At 52.5% G+C, this 15,042-nt stretch overlaps 1 protein-coding gene across 7 annotated transcripts in view; it reads left to right on the top strand.

Annotated features, from left to right (window-relative positions):
• Positions 1-15,042, top strand: part of HOXB3 (homeobox B3) — a 41,380-nt gene that overhangs the window by 23,210 nt on the left and 3,128 nt on the right. For 4 of the 7 annotated variants that reach the window (XM_063706291.1, XM_063706289.1, XM_063706290.1 and 1 more), the window contains exons 3-4: positions 11,397-11,484; positions 14,550-15,010. In XM_063706291.1, coding sequence (XP_063562361.1) covers positions 11,397-11,484; positions 14,550-15,010 — 549 coding nt within the window. Of the gene's footprint in view, positions 1-2,681; positions 2,821-11,396; positions 11,485-13,819; positions 14,403-14,549; positions 15,011-15,042 lie in introns of those variants that run through there. The other 3 variants (XM_063706293.1, XM_063706295.1, XM_063706294.1) reach the window with 3 other exon arrangements.

Raw genomic sequence — 15,042 nt, forward strand, 5'->3', positions numbered from 1 at the left:
GCAGCTTTGACAGCACTGGAGATTGTGAGGAGGTGGGAAGGGCTGGCAGAGGCAGCAAAGAGACCTGGGGCATAGGGGCTCCAAACCTTTCAGTCTCATTTCCCACCCACTCCTTGAGTGTTGGAGAATCCCACACACATTCAGTGTGGGAGGCAAGCAGTTCTACTTCTCCCTCATCTGGAAAGTGTTGGGGGGTATGAATGTGAAGAGGGTGTGTTCTCCCTCAAACTGGTGGTCCAGAGTTAGGGCAAAGTCTTGGAGTTTTTGAGACAGCAGGGAAGGATCACTTCTTCCATGGGGAGGAGGAGGGACATGAAAGAGAAGGAAGAGGGTAGAATCATTTGTATTAGCTTCTGAATTCAGCATGCTTTGAAAGATGGGAAAGAAAAGGATCTGCTCTTTGGGCCAGCCCATAGCTAGCATGGAGAGCCAGTCCCACAGGCCCCTTCCCCCTGCGTTTGCAACTCCTCCTCCCCAACCCTTTTCCATCTCCCCTCCTGCTGCTACCTTTGCCTGTGACGTGGAAGTCTGACCAACCACCCCCACCCCCACTCCACCAGCTTTTCCTCTTTATTCTTTCAGCCCTCTTCAGGTCTTTGTCTCCTCTGGCCCAGAGGAGGGGAGGTGACACTGATACCCCCTCCCCTTCCCTTTCCCCAACACGCACAGACTCTTCCCCAGGAGACAAAGCAAGGGGACCATCCCTTGCCACCATTATCTGGTAAATCCCCCATGTGATGCCTAATGCCTTCCATCCAGGCATCTAGGCCTACCCCAAATCAGCAAGTTTGAAAGGACTTTGTTGTTTATATATACATTTGCTTCATTTAGCTATGAAGCACCCTGTCTCTTACCAGTCCTGCACCCTCCACCCCACTGATTTGCTTTTGTGTTGTTCAGGGGTTGGGATAGAATGCATCTGGTAGACAGAGCTCTAAGAAAGCTGCTGACTCTGTCTTCTCCCCTAACTCTCTGCTGGTATCCTCTCTATATAATTGCAGTGTTTATCTCTGTGCCTTTAAGGAGCCAGGCTGCTAACGCTTTAGTGACCAGAGGAACTGGATAGAAAGATGAAGAGTGAGATGAGGAAGAGAGGGACCCAGAGAGAGAACAAGCAGCAGGATCCCTTTCTGGGATGGGAAGTCAAGGCTGAGCCCAAGGAGGTGATGACAGGGAGAGTGGAAACAAAGGCCAGTCAGAGGGGAAGGGAGGCTGTCCTGGAGGAAGAAGCCCCACAATTCACAAGGGGACACACACACAGACTTAAGTGAGAACAAGGGAAGTGGGAAGGAAACTACCCCTTTTGTCCCCTTGTCTCTAGAAGAGAATTTCTCTGGACAGAGGGTGGGTTCCCCCACAGAGGAAAGGGAAGGAGAGACTCAACCTAATGGGTGAGCCCAGAAGTGATTTCTGGAGACACTCCTAAATCCTTTGCAAGGCTCAATTCAAATTCACTGAAGACACTGAGAGACGCAGAATTGGAAAAAGACAAAAGGGCTGTGAGAAAGGAACGGAGACAACAGAGATGGTTAGAAAAGACAGAGAGACCCAACACAGAAAAAGAGCCCAAACCCTTTGGGGAGCAGGCACAGAGGGAAGCCCCTCCAGGCTCCCTGCTCCCTAGCAGCCTTCTTTACAGGAAGCTGCCCAAAGCCCAGGCCATCTCAGAAACAACTGCCTCTAGAGTAGGCCCTTGGGGGTGCTAAATCAGGTGTGAGGCAGCTGTGGCAGGAGCTGAAGTGCCAGGGAATGGCCAAGATGTCCAGGACACTTCAGCCTCCACCACAATCACCAGCATCAGTAACTTAATCATTGGGACCTCCCCAAACAGAATTTCATCCTGGGGGTGGGGGGAGTTGGGACCAGTCTTTCACACCTGGACCCTGGAATCCTTTCTTGGCTTTTCTTCCTCCTTGTGGGTTTGGTCTCTTTTTTTCTCTAGGGACCTGGGGAAGTTGTTGATCTTCCAGCCGCCTAAGAAGTTTCACCTCCGTTCCACATCTCCTCCCTCAAACTCCCAGCCTTAACAAGCGGATGCTTCCCCTACTAATCTCCTTCCTCCCCCATCTTACAGGAAAGAACAAGAAAAGGAAAAAGAGAAAGCAAGTTCCTACCAGCCTAAGCAGCTTTAGAAAACTCGAGGGAAAAGGGGAGATGCAAATCTTTCTCGCCCGTCTGATCCTTCCCATTGCCCCCTCGCCATTGCTCTGTTCCCTCCATTGCCCCCCTCCCTGTCCCCACTCCTGTCCTGCCCAGAACTCTCTCCCTTCCCCTCCCTTCTCTGCCGGGTCAGACATATGGAACCCATTTCGCTGGTGACATTGAAGAGTCGCCGGTGTGCCCGCCTTCCGCCATGGCGCCCCCGGCGCTCCCTACGCCTCGCCGTGCCCCTGTCAGTTGCCGCTCCTCTCGCCTGGCAGCTTGGCCCGCTCTCAAAGCCCGAGTCCAGCTCGGTGCCAGACGAGCCCGGGGTTCCCGCAGTCCTGCGCGGCCCGGACGGAGTGGGAGCTTCTCAGGAAACTGGCGTCTGCCGCGCCCGGAGTGCCAGATCCGCGCGCTCCTGGGGCCCTGGAGGCCGAACAAAGCCGGGGGCGTGGGCGGGGGCGGGGTGGGGGCGAGCGCATCCGGGCCTCTCCCCCAGCTCGGCGGGACGCTCGGGGGTTGCTGGGGGTTGCTGCGGGTTGAGCGACTAGGATGCGGCTGGCTGCGGCGGCGGAGCCCCAGCCTGGGCAGAGGGTCCGGGGCCTGGCAGTCGGCCCCCGCGCGCACCCAGCGCCCGGCCGCCCGCCGTTGCCCGCGCCCTAGCGGAAGACCGCACAGGTAAGTGTGGGGTGCGGAGCCGGGGCGCTCGGGGCCTGGCGGGGGTGCAGAGGTGGGTGGCTGAGACCCCCGCCCCCGGGCCTCTCTCCTGGGACAGGCCGGGATCCGAATTGAAGACGAAGATGAGAGCAACTTTGAAAGGCAGGGTGGGGGCTTCAAGGGGGTAAAGGGACCTGGGGGTGGAGGACGAGTGTGGAGGAATGTGGAGCTGTTTGGGTGGGCGTGTGGACATGATCTTGTTAGGGGATGGGAGAGCTCTCCCGCTCAGAAAGGGTGTTGAGGCCCAGGAGGGTTTTCCAGGGCAGTTGGGGGCTGTGGGTACTGAGGGAAATGTGAGGGGCATCTGTTAGGGGCAGTGGGGTTGGGGGGGCGACGGCTGGGTCAGCTTCCACAACCCAGCTGCCACCATTGCCCAACCCTTTAGCACCTAGCGGGTTATTTGAAGCCAAAACTACAAGGGATTGCACTGAGGCTGAGTGTTAAGCCCAGAAGGTAGGAAAGGGGGTGATTTATGGCTTCAGAGAAGCTGTGTTTACTCCTGCCTGCTCTGGAAACCAAAAACCAAACAGAGCAGAGGCCAGAGAAGCCCCTCTCCTTGGAGTGGGAAGCGATGCCAGCCTGACGCACTGGGATTTATTTTCCCAGATGAGGGAGGATAGTGGGAACTGACCCTTTGCAGGCGCACAGTGTGGTGGGTGTATGCAAAGGGAACGTGTAAGCAGGCACATGTGTAGGTATGTTTGTGTATTGTGTGAGTGCATCTGCACATCGGGAGCTGTATGTACTCCAGGTGGGGCTTTGCGGATGGGTTTGCAGAATCAGTTTGTGAGCTGGGAGATTGGGAGCCAGGAGAGAGACCCCATGTTCTCTGGTTCTGAAACTCTGGGATGAGGTAGCTCTAGACACACTGCCCCTTGTCCTGTCCACGAAGTAGTGCTCTTTCCTGCTTTTTTCTTCCCGCAGCCACATGCAGCAGAGCCCACTTGGCCTGGCCTCCTGGCCCCTGCCCCTCTGCCCTTTCCCTGTGTGCCTCCTGTGCCTTCTGCCCACCCAGCCTCATCTTCACTTTGAATTTTTAACTTTGTGGTGGGAAGCCAAGGAATTAGTGAGTATGGTTGGTTGAGGAGGGGAGGCCAAAAGGAGAAAAGGCTTGGTGTGGTAGGGAAGATCGGGGAGATCCGTGGTTTGAGGCTGGACCTTGGCAGCCTTGTGTCCCACCATTACTGCTCGAATTCCCCCAAAATCTCTGTTTGGGAGTGGGGAGCAAGTGAATAATACAAAGACGAACAGAGTAAGGGAGCCATGCAGGAGGATGGGGGTGGGGAGAAAAACATTCTGACCCCCAGATAGTAATTTCCGCAGGCCAACTAGTGGCTCTTGCATTTCTGTCCAGACGCCCAGCTTTGCCTGGAAATTGTTTTGCATTAAATTTTCTCAGCCGCAGAATTATCTTTCCTCGCCTCCAGCTAAACTTGCATTTTTCCACCAGACACTTGGGCCCCGCACCAATGAAATCTGAGAGGAAGCGGCTGGGCCCTAAGTGGCCGTAATTTAATTGATTTTATCATAAATCATCAACTTGATGAAGAACCCGAGGTTTCAGTGAAGTAAATTGATATTAATGGGAGTTTCTTGAAATGCAAACTCGCTGCATTGTTGGGGCATCTTGAGCTGGGGAGGTAGATTACACATTTCCCAAGAGCAGAGAGCAGAGACCTGGAGCCCAGCACAGCTTTGTGGGTGGGGAAAGCAAGCTTTGAGGTGCAGCTGCCGGCAGACCTATTTCTATGGGGAAGCACAGCAGAGCGTGGAACTTTGTCATGAGGGACACAGTCTGGCCCTGTGGACCCTGCTGGCCATCTGGGGGAATGCTGGTCTCCAACTGAGGGGGAGGCAACTGGGAAGGCTGGTAGGTGTATGGGCAGGGAGGGGGTCGGGTGAGAGGGCTCGGCTGGTACAATGGGTGCATTGATGCCTGGTTAAAAATTGCCAGGTTGAAACCTTCCTCCTTTAATTAGACTAACTAATTATTTACTGCTCAAGTTGCAGTGTCTAAATATAGCACTTTTGGTTTGGTAATGAGGGTAGAAAACAACCCACCCTACACACAGAAGAGCAGTAAAACGCAGTGCATGAGCCTCTATGGGGCAAGGGAGGGCCAGGCACCGGGTTGGTGCTCAGTGGTGGTAAGCATTTAAACCTCAAGAGGAAATACTCTGAATCTGGTGACGATGGTGCCCGTTATTGTCTGAACTCAGTTTATTACTTCTTATTGTCACTCACTTTTACATCAGCACATGGAGAATCGCTAACATTCAGTCCAAAAAGAGACCTTAGAGATCATTTAGCTAAACCCCTTCCCTCCATACACATGCCCAGGCTTTACAGAAGGGGACACTCAGGCCCAAGGAGTGCCCTGCCTCATGTCACACAGCCAAGCTGGAACATCTGAAATTCAGGCCTTCCAACTCCCAAGCCTATCCCAAGTATGACTCTAGACAAATCACTTCCTTGCTCTGGGCCTCAGTTTCCTGATCTGTAACAATGGCAAGAGTTGGACTGGACACTTCCTGATTTCTCTCCTGTTCTGAAATTGGGCACCTCTGTGTGTACCCATCCTCAGCAGGACAGTGAATGGGAGGCACTCCCTTGTGTGTCCTGGAGCTCTGTGGGCATCTGGGTATAGAAGTTACTGCATGTTTATTTGCAATATTCAGAGTTTACATACACCCAGAGCAGTGGATGCTTACTCAATCCAGGAAATCCACTGGAATCTGGACTATTCCTCTTTCTGAAGGTGCCCTTATTCTCAGCTGAGGAGTAGCCCTGAGGAGAGCAGTGGAACTAGAAGGAAGTGGTGAGGGGCCAGCTAGCTGGGTTGGGTTGAGATTGGCATTTGGAGAAGGGCTAAGGAAAGAAGGGCTGGGCCTTACTGAGCAAGAGTCTTTCCCTGCCAGGCACTGGGCTAAGGCTGTCATTGTTCAGTGTGTGTGTGTGTCTGTGTGTGTGTGTGTGTGTGTGTGTGTGTTTTGAGACGGAGTTTCGCTCTTGTTGCCCAGGCTGGAGTGCAATGGTGCAATCTCCACTCACCGCAACCTCTGCCTCCCGGGTTCAAGCGATTCTCCTGCCTCAGCCTCCCGAGTAGCTGGGACTACAGGCATGCGCCACCACACCTGGCTAATTTTGTATTTTTAGTAGAGACATGGTTTCTCCTCGTTGGTCAGGCTGGTCTCGAACTCCCAACCTCAGGTGATCCGCCTGCCTCGGCCTCCCAACAGAGTGTGGTTTTTAAGGTGCCCCCTACCCCAGCCCAGGGACTGAACAGTGGTTTCAGAGTTTAGATTCTGTGATAGCAGGTGCCCCCCTTCTCAGCCTCACCCCAACCCTGGGCCTTTGAGCCCTGGCTTCTTGGGAGGAAGCACACACAGGGTGCCACAGCACTCTACCGGGTCTCCTCTAGGGTAGCCAGGACAGAAGGCCTGCATGGTGGAAGACTCCCACTCTATACTTGCTTTTATTTTCCAGCTCCTCCCCCAGTTCCAAAGGAGTGGTGGCTTCTCAGTTGCATGGTTGTGAGCAAGGAAATTTCTTGCAGGATCAGGGATGTGAAGAGGCTAGCAGGGGAGGGGAGGTTTCCAGGCTGCCTTGGGAAGTGTGGTTTGGAATATGAATTCCGGGGAAGGAGGGAAGAAGAAGATGGGAAGAGATGGGAAACAACCTCATCTTTGGGGCTCTGGAAATCTGAGACACTGGGCAGATAATCCACTTCCTAAAGCCTAGCCCCAAACACTAATTTGAGAGAGAAAAAAAACAAAAGGGCTGGCAGGCCCAGACTCTGGCTCTGTCCCATTCTGACTTCGGAGTTTTATATTTGGAGGCAATTCGGAAGGCCTTTCGCTGATTGGTCATTAATCCACTGAGTTATTGTCTGCTAAACAGAGGTCACTGGGAGAGAAACATCCAGTCTGTCAGGAGAGGCCCTCTCAACCTCAGGGACTAGGCCCATTCCTCTTTTCCTGCTTCTCCCTCCCTTTCCCAGCACCCCCTGCAGCCCCCAAGCTGCCCAGGATTTGCAGCCTCCCTTCCTCTGCCTTCTCTGCTCTGCCCACCTTTGTCTCAACACTTGCTGGGGGTGAGGTTTGCCAGGCTAAGGCTGAGCTTCTAGATGAGTCGGGAGCCCTGATTCAGATTGGGATCTATCACCACCAAGGAGCCCACCTGCCTGAGGCTCCCAACTCGCTGGCAGCACCGCCATCCCCTCATTAGCATGTTCAGGCGGCCTCTGTGGTCATCGAGTGGACTTCGCAGACCCTTGTGGCTGCCCTTTTTGTCCTGCCACCCCTTCACAGGCTCAGCTGGGGAGAGGGCAGCGCCCCCACACGTGGGGTGGGGAAAAAGTACAGCTTGGATTTTTCTTCTTCCACTGCAGCGACCTTTTTCTTCTTTTGATCCCCACTATTGCTGAGCAGTGTCTATGCGAGTCTCCTCTTCTCCCTTCTGGGTGCCCCTTTGTTCCCTCCTGCTCTGGCTTATTGGAGAGCTGGAGATGGGGATCCAAATGCCAAGAGCCTTCTTCATTAGCAATTCCCACTTTACAACTCCCAGCTTTGAAATCTTCATTAATACTTAAGGGAAAATGGAGATTCGGGTGAGTGTGTGAACTTTACATCACTCTTCTAGGGCTACAAAGTTGGGCAGTGAAGCTGGAAAACAGTGTGGGACTGGGAACCCAGACAGGGCCAGGAAGAAACACATCGCCAAACAGCTCGCCCCAGGCTTCCAGGTCCTAGCTCCCCAGCTAGCCTTTGGGCCAGGCAAATTTTGTGCGGATTGAGCCAGGGGCAGGATCCTTGACTGCCCCAAGTCTGAGATCAGAAATTGGTTTTAAAAGAGCCAACCAGTATGCCCTTATTGAGAGAATTTTTGTTTGCTAGTTGATGCATTTTTGGGGGAGGAGAGAAACAGGCACGATCCCGTCTATAAGGGCGGGTAGTCCTTGATTGCTCCAGAGGGTTTAAAGTGCTCCCGTCGCCTGATACTGGGTACCCAGTGGGGTGGGGGAGAGAAGTGCCAGAGCAAGTGCTCTGGCTCCGAAGAAACGGAATGGAAGAGGAAAAGATGTCTGTGAAGAAGGGCATTTTCTCTAATCTTTACTCTTATTATTTTTTTACTTCATTAGTTTATGCTAGTGTCTCTGTCTCTTACTCAGTTTTCCTCTTTTTCAATTTCTCTTTCTCCTCCTTTCTCTCTCTCACACACACACACACACCCTACACACATGGGCACACACACAAAGTTTCCCAGGTTTCCCTCCCAAATCCAAGAAGAAATTTTTCCCTCTTCTGTATCTCCAGTCTGTTCCGAAATCATGGCTTCACTCTCAGGGATGATAAGCCCTTCTCGGGCTTCTCTTTTCCCAGACCCCAAAGTCTTCCCTCAGACTGCTCTGGCGTCCCCCACCTCAAGTTCCCTGCCCAAACTCCTCACTACCAGCCTTTATCCCCTGAAGTTTGAAAAGCCCCTGGCTAGCAGCAACACCTCAGTCCAAACAGGGGCCCTTAGGGGTGCCTGTTCCACCCTCCGTCCTCCAGCCTCCCAGCCCTAATCAGAGGGCAGCCCGCCTGCTCGCCAGAGACCTCTGAGAGTGGAAGAAAAAAGGCAAGACAGAAACTAAACTGGGATCTAATTGCCTCCCAAGTATTCCAAATGGGCTCTGTACTCCAGAATTAAGAAGCCCCCACTACATCTCCTACCGCATTTGGGGGTGTATGTCCTCTGAGATTTTCTCAAGGTTCATTTTCTTGCTTCTCTGTCCTCTTTTTCACTCCCACCCCACTATGCCCCACTGCCTTCTGTAGCCCGAGGGACCACAAAGAGTTGAGGAGGCTTGGGGAAGGGAGGGGTCTGCCGTTGTCTCTGGAACACTCCTCCACTCCCAGCTCAGCTCCAGGCCCGCTTCTCCTGCAGCCGGCCCGAGGCTGCCTGGGTGCCTTCTGGACTCTCGTGTTATTCCTAGAGGCAAAGCTGCGCAGTCCCAAAAGCGATCAGGTTCTCCTCTTCTCTCAGTTTTACAATGACCTTCTCTAACCCAATGATAGTAACAGCTAGGACAGCAGAGGTTTTGAGGTACATTCTTGGCTTTTTTTTATTTGGGGGAGTGATAGAAAAAAAACCCCAAAGGTACTGGTTTCTTTAAGCCTCTGGAAGCCTCCCTGGCCTGAGTCCCTGACCCACCAAGCTCAAAGTTACATGGGGTCTGACCCTGTAGGTCTCTAACCAGAGTGTAGAGATCTCAGGACAGACTTTTTGCAGCCACATACTCAGGCACCCCTAACAGGTCTCTTTGGGGTTCCAGGCTGTCTTGAGCCCCAAGTCTAGATCTGACTTGGATGTTTTATTTTCTTGATACTACTAATAAACACAGAAAAATACTAATAAACACAGAATAATAGCTAATAAACACAGAAAAATAGCTCCCACCCTCCATCCCCATGTCCCCCAACCTGTGCGTCCCCCCAGCTGTCAACTTTCTAGGTAGGAGGTGGGGTCCTCAGGACATTACATTCTGAGGCTCTGCAAGTGGCTTCTGTTGCTGGAGGGCAGGAAGGCCATAGGTACCCCCAGTTTATCAGGGCCCCTGGAAACCGGCTGCTCCAAATCACCTGGCCTGACTTAGCCTTGCCTGGAAGAAGTAGGGGCTGGAGGCCAGGGGCCACTCCCTATCTCGTCCCAAAGTAGAGCCTGTGAGTGGGGAGAGAGAGGGAATGAGGGAAGCTTTGCCAGACACCTCCAACCTATGCTGGAGGGAACACAAAAGCTGGAAATCAACTCTCACCTTTGTTGTCACCAGTCCCGTTCCCTCTTCTGGTGCATCCAGATGGGAGAAGGCAAAAGCCAAGTATTCTAACCAGGAAATTACAGGGTAGTGCCTTACATGAAGTTAAGAGGACCAGTTTTCCAAGCTGCCTTTAGAGAAAAGAGTCAGCTTTCTATTTCATCCCCTAGCTCCGAGTCAGCAGTTAGGCAGAGTTGCAAACACCCCTGCTTTGGGAAATGTCCTGGTGCTCTTTTTGTCTTTTCCTTCCTCCCGGAATGACTATTCCCCACCCCCTGTCCCAAATCTGCAGACACCTACATTTTTGGCTCCTGTCTTCCTCCTACAGGCCTCCTCCTTGCCTTTTCCTGCCCTGCTCAAACACACCCTAAGAAAACTTTAGCTTTTGTGGCCTTCCTCACTTGTGCCAAGAGTCATAAATCTTGCAGGGCAGAGAGAAACAAACAGGGTTGTTCTGAATAATAATAATAACCATCTTCCATCTCTTCTGCCAGTGCATTTAAAATTAAGCGACCCTGCTAGTTCTTCTCTTCTTAGAAGTACAAATGTCCTTATCACCTCTTAGCCCCTTCTGCCTATTCGGAGGTGAGAGTCATAACAGAAGCTTATCCATGAAGTTCTTTCAGCCCGTCTACTGCCAGCCAGTCTGGAGCTCAAACTAAAACACAGAGTCCTCCTTTTGTCACCCTTTTCTCAACCCTCCTCCCCCTGCAAGATGTTCAGGATTTTTAAAATCATCACTCACCGCTTGTTGTCTGTTCTCAAAAAGAAAAAGGGGGAGGGTGTTTTTTTTTTTTTTTTTTTTTTTAAAGTTCTGGTCTTTCCCTCTTCCCTTGGTTAGAGACTGGGCCTGGAGACTGGAGGGAGATTTGGGAGGAATAGAGAGGGTGTAGTGGAGGGAAGAAGCCGGGGCTGGAGACTCAGAAGGAGGGAGCCAGAGTGTGAGGGTTGGAGACCCAGAACTACTTTCTAAAAAAGTCCTGGTGTTCCAATTGCGAATGAGTGCAGAGGGGCACCCGGCACCCTCACCCCCGGGCCAGGCCTGCCTTTGACTCAGCCTCCAAATACTACTTCTCATATTAGCATAATAGTTCACTAGTGGGGTATGGGGGGAGCAGTGAACTTCACTGCCCTTCCTTGCCTTTGCTCACCTCTTCCTCCCTGTCCCTCCAATCTAGATTTAAATTTTTACCTGTTCTTTGAGAAAAAAAAAAACCCTTTCTTCTTTCCTTCTTACTCTTTTTCTGGGGAGGGGGTATTTTAAAATTTCCCCCCTTCCCCATCACCACCATCACCTTCCCTCCTTATCAGGCATCTAAGCTTGCTAAAGGGGGAGAGGTGGGGGGGGGTGTGAGCTTGTGTGTGAGTGAGTGTGTGTGTGTCTGTGTGGTTTTTTTTCCCTGTGCAAAAGCAGAGGCCATTGTTACGGAGAGTAGGGCGTACCAGTCTTATAGGGCAACCACACTGTGGCGGCTTAGCCCTGCTGGAGCCCGGAGCTGGATTCTGGCGAGCTGAGCCGCCCGGCACCTTTCGGTCTTCTATTTTTTTTCCCGCTCCCCCACCCCCTCCCTCCTGCGCACCCCTGCTCCTAAGCCGAGTGAATTGAAGCGGACGCCGCGCGGCTCCTCTGGCCGGTCTGCCCCTCGGGCTCCCCAGCCGGGGTGGCTTTGCGGGGCGGGGGGGGCGGGGGCGGGGGGCGACGCAGCTTTAAACAGTGGTCTTTTTTTCCTTTGCCTTCAAGGAGGGGAGATTTGTCGCCTGCCGCTCGCTCTGGGGCTCGATGTGAATATATATTATGTCTGCCTGTTCTCCCCTCGTCGGTGGCTAAGGTAAGCTGGACTGAAATAGGCTATCAGTTTGTGAATGGCGGAGAGTATGTCTCAATGATTTATGGCCCATATGACTCCAATCTCGGTTCAAGAAGAGTTCACAAGCTTTAAGCTTCCTTCCACGCAGCGACTCTCTCTCTCTCTCCCTCCCTCCCTCCCTCCCTCTCTCTCCCTCTCTCTCTCTCTCTCTCTCCCCCTCTCTCCCCTCTCTCTTCCTGCTTCTCTCCTTTTCTCCTCTCTTTTCTTTCAGCAGCCAGATCCAGGGCTGAATTTTCTCCCCGGCTGCTAAGAAAGTCTCAACCTTTCTCTGTCTTCCTTTCTTGTTATTTTTCTTTCTCCCATTAATTTTTTTAAGTCCTGGAAGATGGCCTATCCCCTCTCTCGGGGCTTCCCCAGCTATTGTTACTCTCCTGGCTCTCCCTGGGGTGTGCTTGGCAAGGTGGGGTTCTTGCGGGGGGCTCATCTCCCTTCTCCAGCGAGACCCTGGGGGGAAGCCGGCAGCCACCGTCTCCCTCCCTCCCTCCCGAGGAGCCATATGGAACCTGAATTTTTCCAACATGGAGGCAAGGGAAATAGATCTGTTTGGCTTGGTAGAGCTGTTACCCACCCGCTCTTGTTCTGGATCCCAGATCTTGGGTCCCCTTAGCACCTTTCTCTCTTCCCACTGTCCCGTCCGCCAGGCCTCGGCGCCCTCCAACCCGGAGCCCTGCTGAGCAAAGTCCCGAAGCGGAGTTTCTAAGGCGCCTTTTAATTCGGTTACCTCCAGCTCCCAAAACTTGCTGCCGCCCGCGGGGCTCGGCCCTCGGCAGGCTGGTGTGCTGGGAACCTGCCTCCGATAACCGTTTTGGTGTCCTGATCGCTTGCTCTTCTTCGCCTCCTTGGGCCATCGTAGGTGGCTGGTAGCTTGTCGCCAGTCGCCGCGGCAGCAGCGACCGGCCGAGGCAGCCTGGCAGCAGCAGCCAGGGACTACCCGGGTGCACAAACCTTCCCAGCCCTGTCTGCACCACCGGCGGAGTCTCCATTCTTTCCTATCGCGTCTCTGGCTCCTTCGCTTTCCACACTCGCCTGGCCTCCGTCCCGCGATGGTTTGGGGTTTATTGCAAGGGGAGCGGCAGGAATTTCGGCCCCAGGCGTCTAGTTAAATTATTGTTTTATTATTATTACTATCATCATCATCATCATCATCATCATCATCATCATCATCATCATTATTATTGCTGTAACAATCATTTAGACTAAATAAAGCCAGGGCCTAGCCAGCCAACCCCCTCCAACGTTTTTATTTCATTCTCTTCTCTATTAATAACAACCACAACTAATGCCTGTTAATTAATTCCCCCTTTAGCCAGGGCTGCTTGGAAGCTAATTTTGGTTAAATCAGCAGAGGCTAATGGTAATAATAATAAAGGGATTGGGTCAGCCTGGTCAATTGAACTCTGATTCTCCCTGGAAGGACCTGCTGCTTTGCAGACCCATGTGTATTTCCAGAAACCAATCGGAACTCAGGGTTACACTGATTCCCTTTTGAGTATAAATCTGTGCCATGAAGAAGGGGATTTATGTGAGGGAGGGACTTTCTTCACCTGCACTCCTTTTATTTTATTTTCCTATGTTTAGTTTTCTTTGGAGTTGAACAGCTAGGCTGAATGAGATTAAAGTTTTCCAAACACACATGGCAGTATGGAGGTTTTATGAAAAGTGATGGTGAAGAGTTGGGAGAGACAGAGGGAAAAAAACGCAGTCAGAAGTTTCAGAACAAATACACAAAATCCTATGTTAGTTTGAATCTTTATTTTTCTGGCACACTTTTAAAAGGCTGTATTAAAATAGTGATTTTTTTTTTTTTTGCCTCAGGGAACCTCAGTCAACAGGAATACCTCTGTTTCTAACCTAGAGAATAATATTGTTAAAATTGCTTTGTTAATTTTTTTTCCTCAGGAATAATTTTCTCTTTTGGAAAGCACTTTCCCCGTCTCAGTAGAAAAGTCTAGCAGTTGTAACTTCTTGTTTCTTATTTGCTTTGGGGGAAATCAAAGAAAACAGACGGTGAAGGAAAGGGTGGGAAAAATTAAGTCTCATGAAAAAAAAAAAAAAGAGGTCCGGGGAGAGACCTGGGCCAAATGGTCACAGCACCAACTGGTGTGGCCCAGGAAATTGAAACAATCCTGCTCCATCTGGGGGCCCCACAGGGCCACTGGCTGCCCGATCCCAGGTTTGGCTGAGCAAAGACAAGGGCCGGAGGTGGTGGTACCTGCAGCAGGGCCATGGACAGATGAGTCTCGGTTCAGCTGGCTCTTGAGGTTAAAAATCATCAGGAAGTTTCTAGGTCAGGCTGTTGTTGTCTTCCTGGTGGGAGAGTGGTGGGAAGTGGAGAGGATACCTCACAAGAGAAGCTTCTCTGCTGAACTTGTTTCTCCTGCCTGTTCTTTTAGGAGATCCTTTGGTTTTCCTTCAGGCTAGACTTTGCTTGGGCAAGAGACCTAAACCGACTTGGAAGGAGGCAAAGGCTGGAAGCATAGAAGCCTCTGGGCTCAGAGGAGGGTGTTGATGATGCTTTTATTTTGGAGTCTCCTAGTGTCCCCTCCCTTGAGCCATCCTATCCCAGAGTTGGGGAGGAGAGATAGGGAGAGAGGGACTAGGGGAGGTCAGGGGCTAGTGCACAGGCAGGAGAGAAGCAACGGCCTTTGCCATAGATTCTACATCTAGGCAGTCTTGAAAGGCATATAGTCTTTATTTATTTTTTTATTTTTTTAGTGGAAATAAAAACTGGTGGGCTTTTCTTTCTCAGCATCTGCTTTGGAGATGTTGGGGAGGGGAAAAGAAAAAACCCTATTGATGTCAGTTCCCTTTTCAGTTCCTAAGATGGATTCGAGCCCCAGTCCTCTTCTCCCCCTTGTGTCTCTTCTCTCGCCTCGCAGGTCAGCCGCTTGGAACAGACCCCGGAGGAGGGGGGCAGAGAGGGGAGGTGGGGGGGGGGGGGGTCCGGCGTGTCACGTGACCCCCAGGGTTGCCAATGTCCGGTCCTGAGGGTATCAGGCCTTTCCAAGTTGCCACCCACTGCCCAGGCCTCACCCAGCGATGCAGAAAGCCACCTACTACGACAACGCCGCGGCTGCTCTCTTCGGAGGCTATTCCTCGTACCCTGGCAGCAATGGCTTCGGCTTCGATGGCCCCCCCCAACCCCCATTTCAGGCCGCCACGCACCTGGAGGGCGACTACCAGCGCTCAGCTTGCTCGCTGCAGTCCCTGGGCAACGCTGCCCCACATGCCAAGAGCAAGGAGCTCAACGGCAGCTGCATGAGGCCGGGTCTGGCCCCCGAGCCCCTGTCGGCCCCGCCCGGCTCACCCCCGCCCAGTGCCGCACCTACCAGTGCCACTAGCAACAGCAGTAATGGGGGCGGGCCCAGCAAAAGTGGTCCCCCAAAGTGCGGTCCCGGCACCAACTCCACCCTCACCAAACAGATATTCCCCTGGATGAAAGAGTCGAGGCAAACGTCCAAGCTGAAAAACAACTCCCCCGGCACAGGTACCAGTTCTCTGCCTTCCTTGTCCTCAGCT

Source organism: Gorilla gorilla, chromosome 4 (genome assembly GCF_029281585.2).
Source record: "Gorilla gorilla gorilla isolate KB3781 chromosome 4, NHGRI_mGorGor1-v2.1_pri, whole genome shotgun sequence".
NCBI classification, from domain to species: Eukaryota; Metazoa; Chordata; class Mammalia; order Primates; family Hominidae; genus Gorilla; species Gorilla gorilla.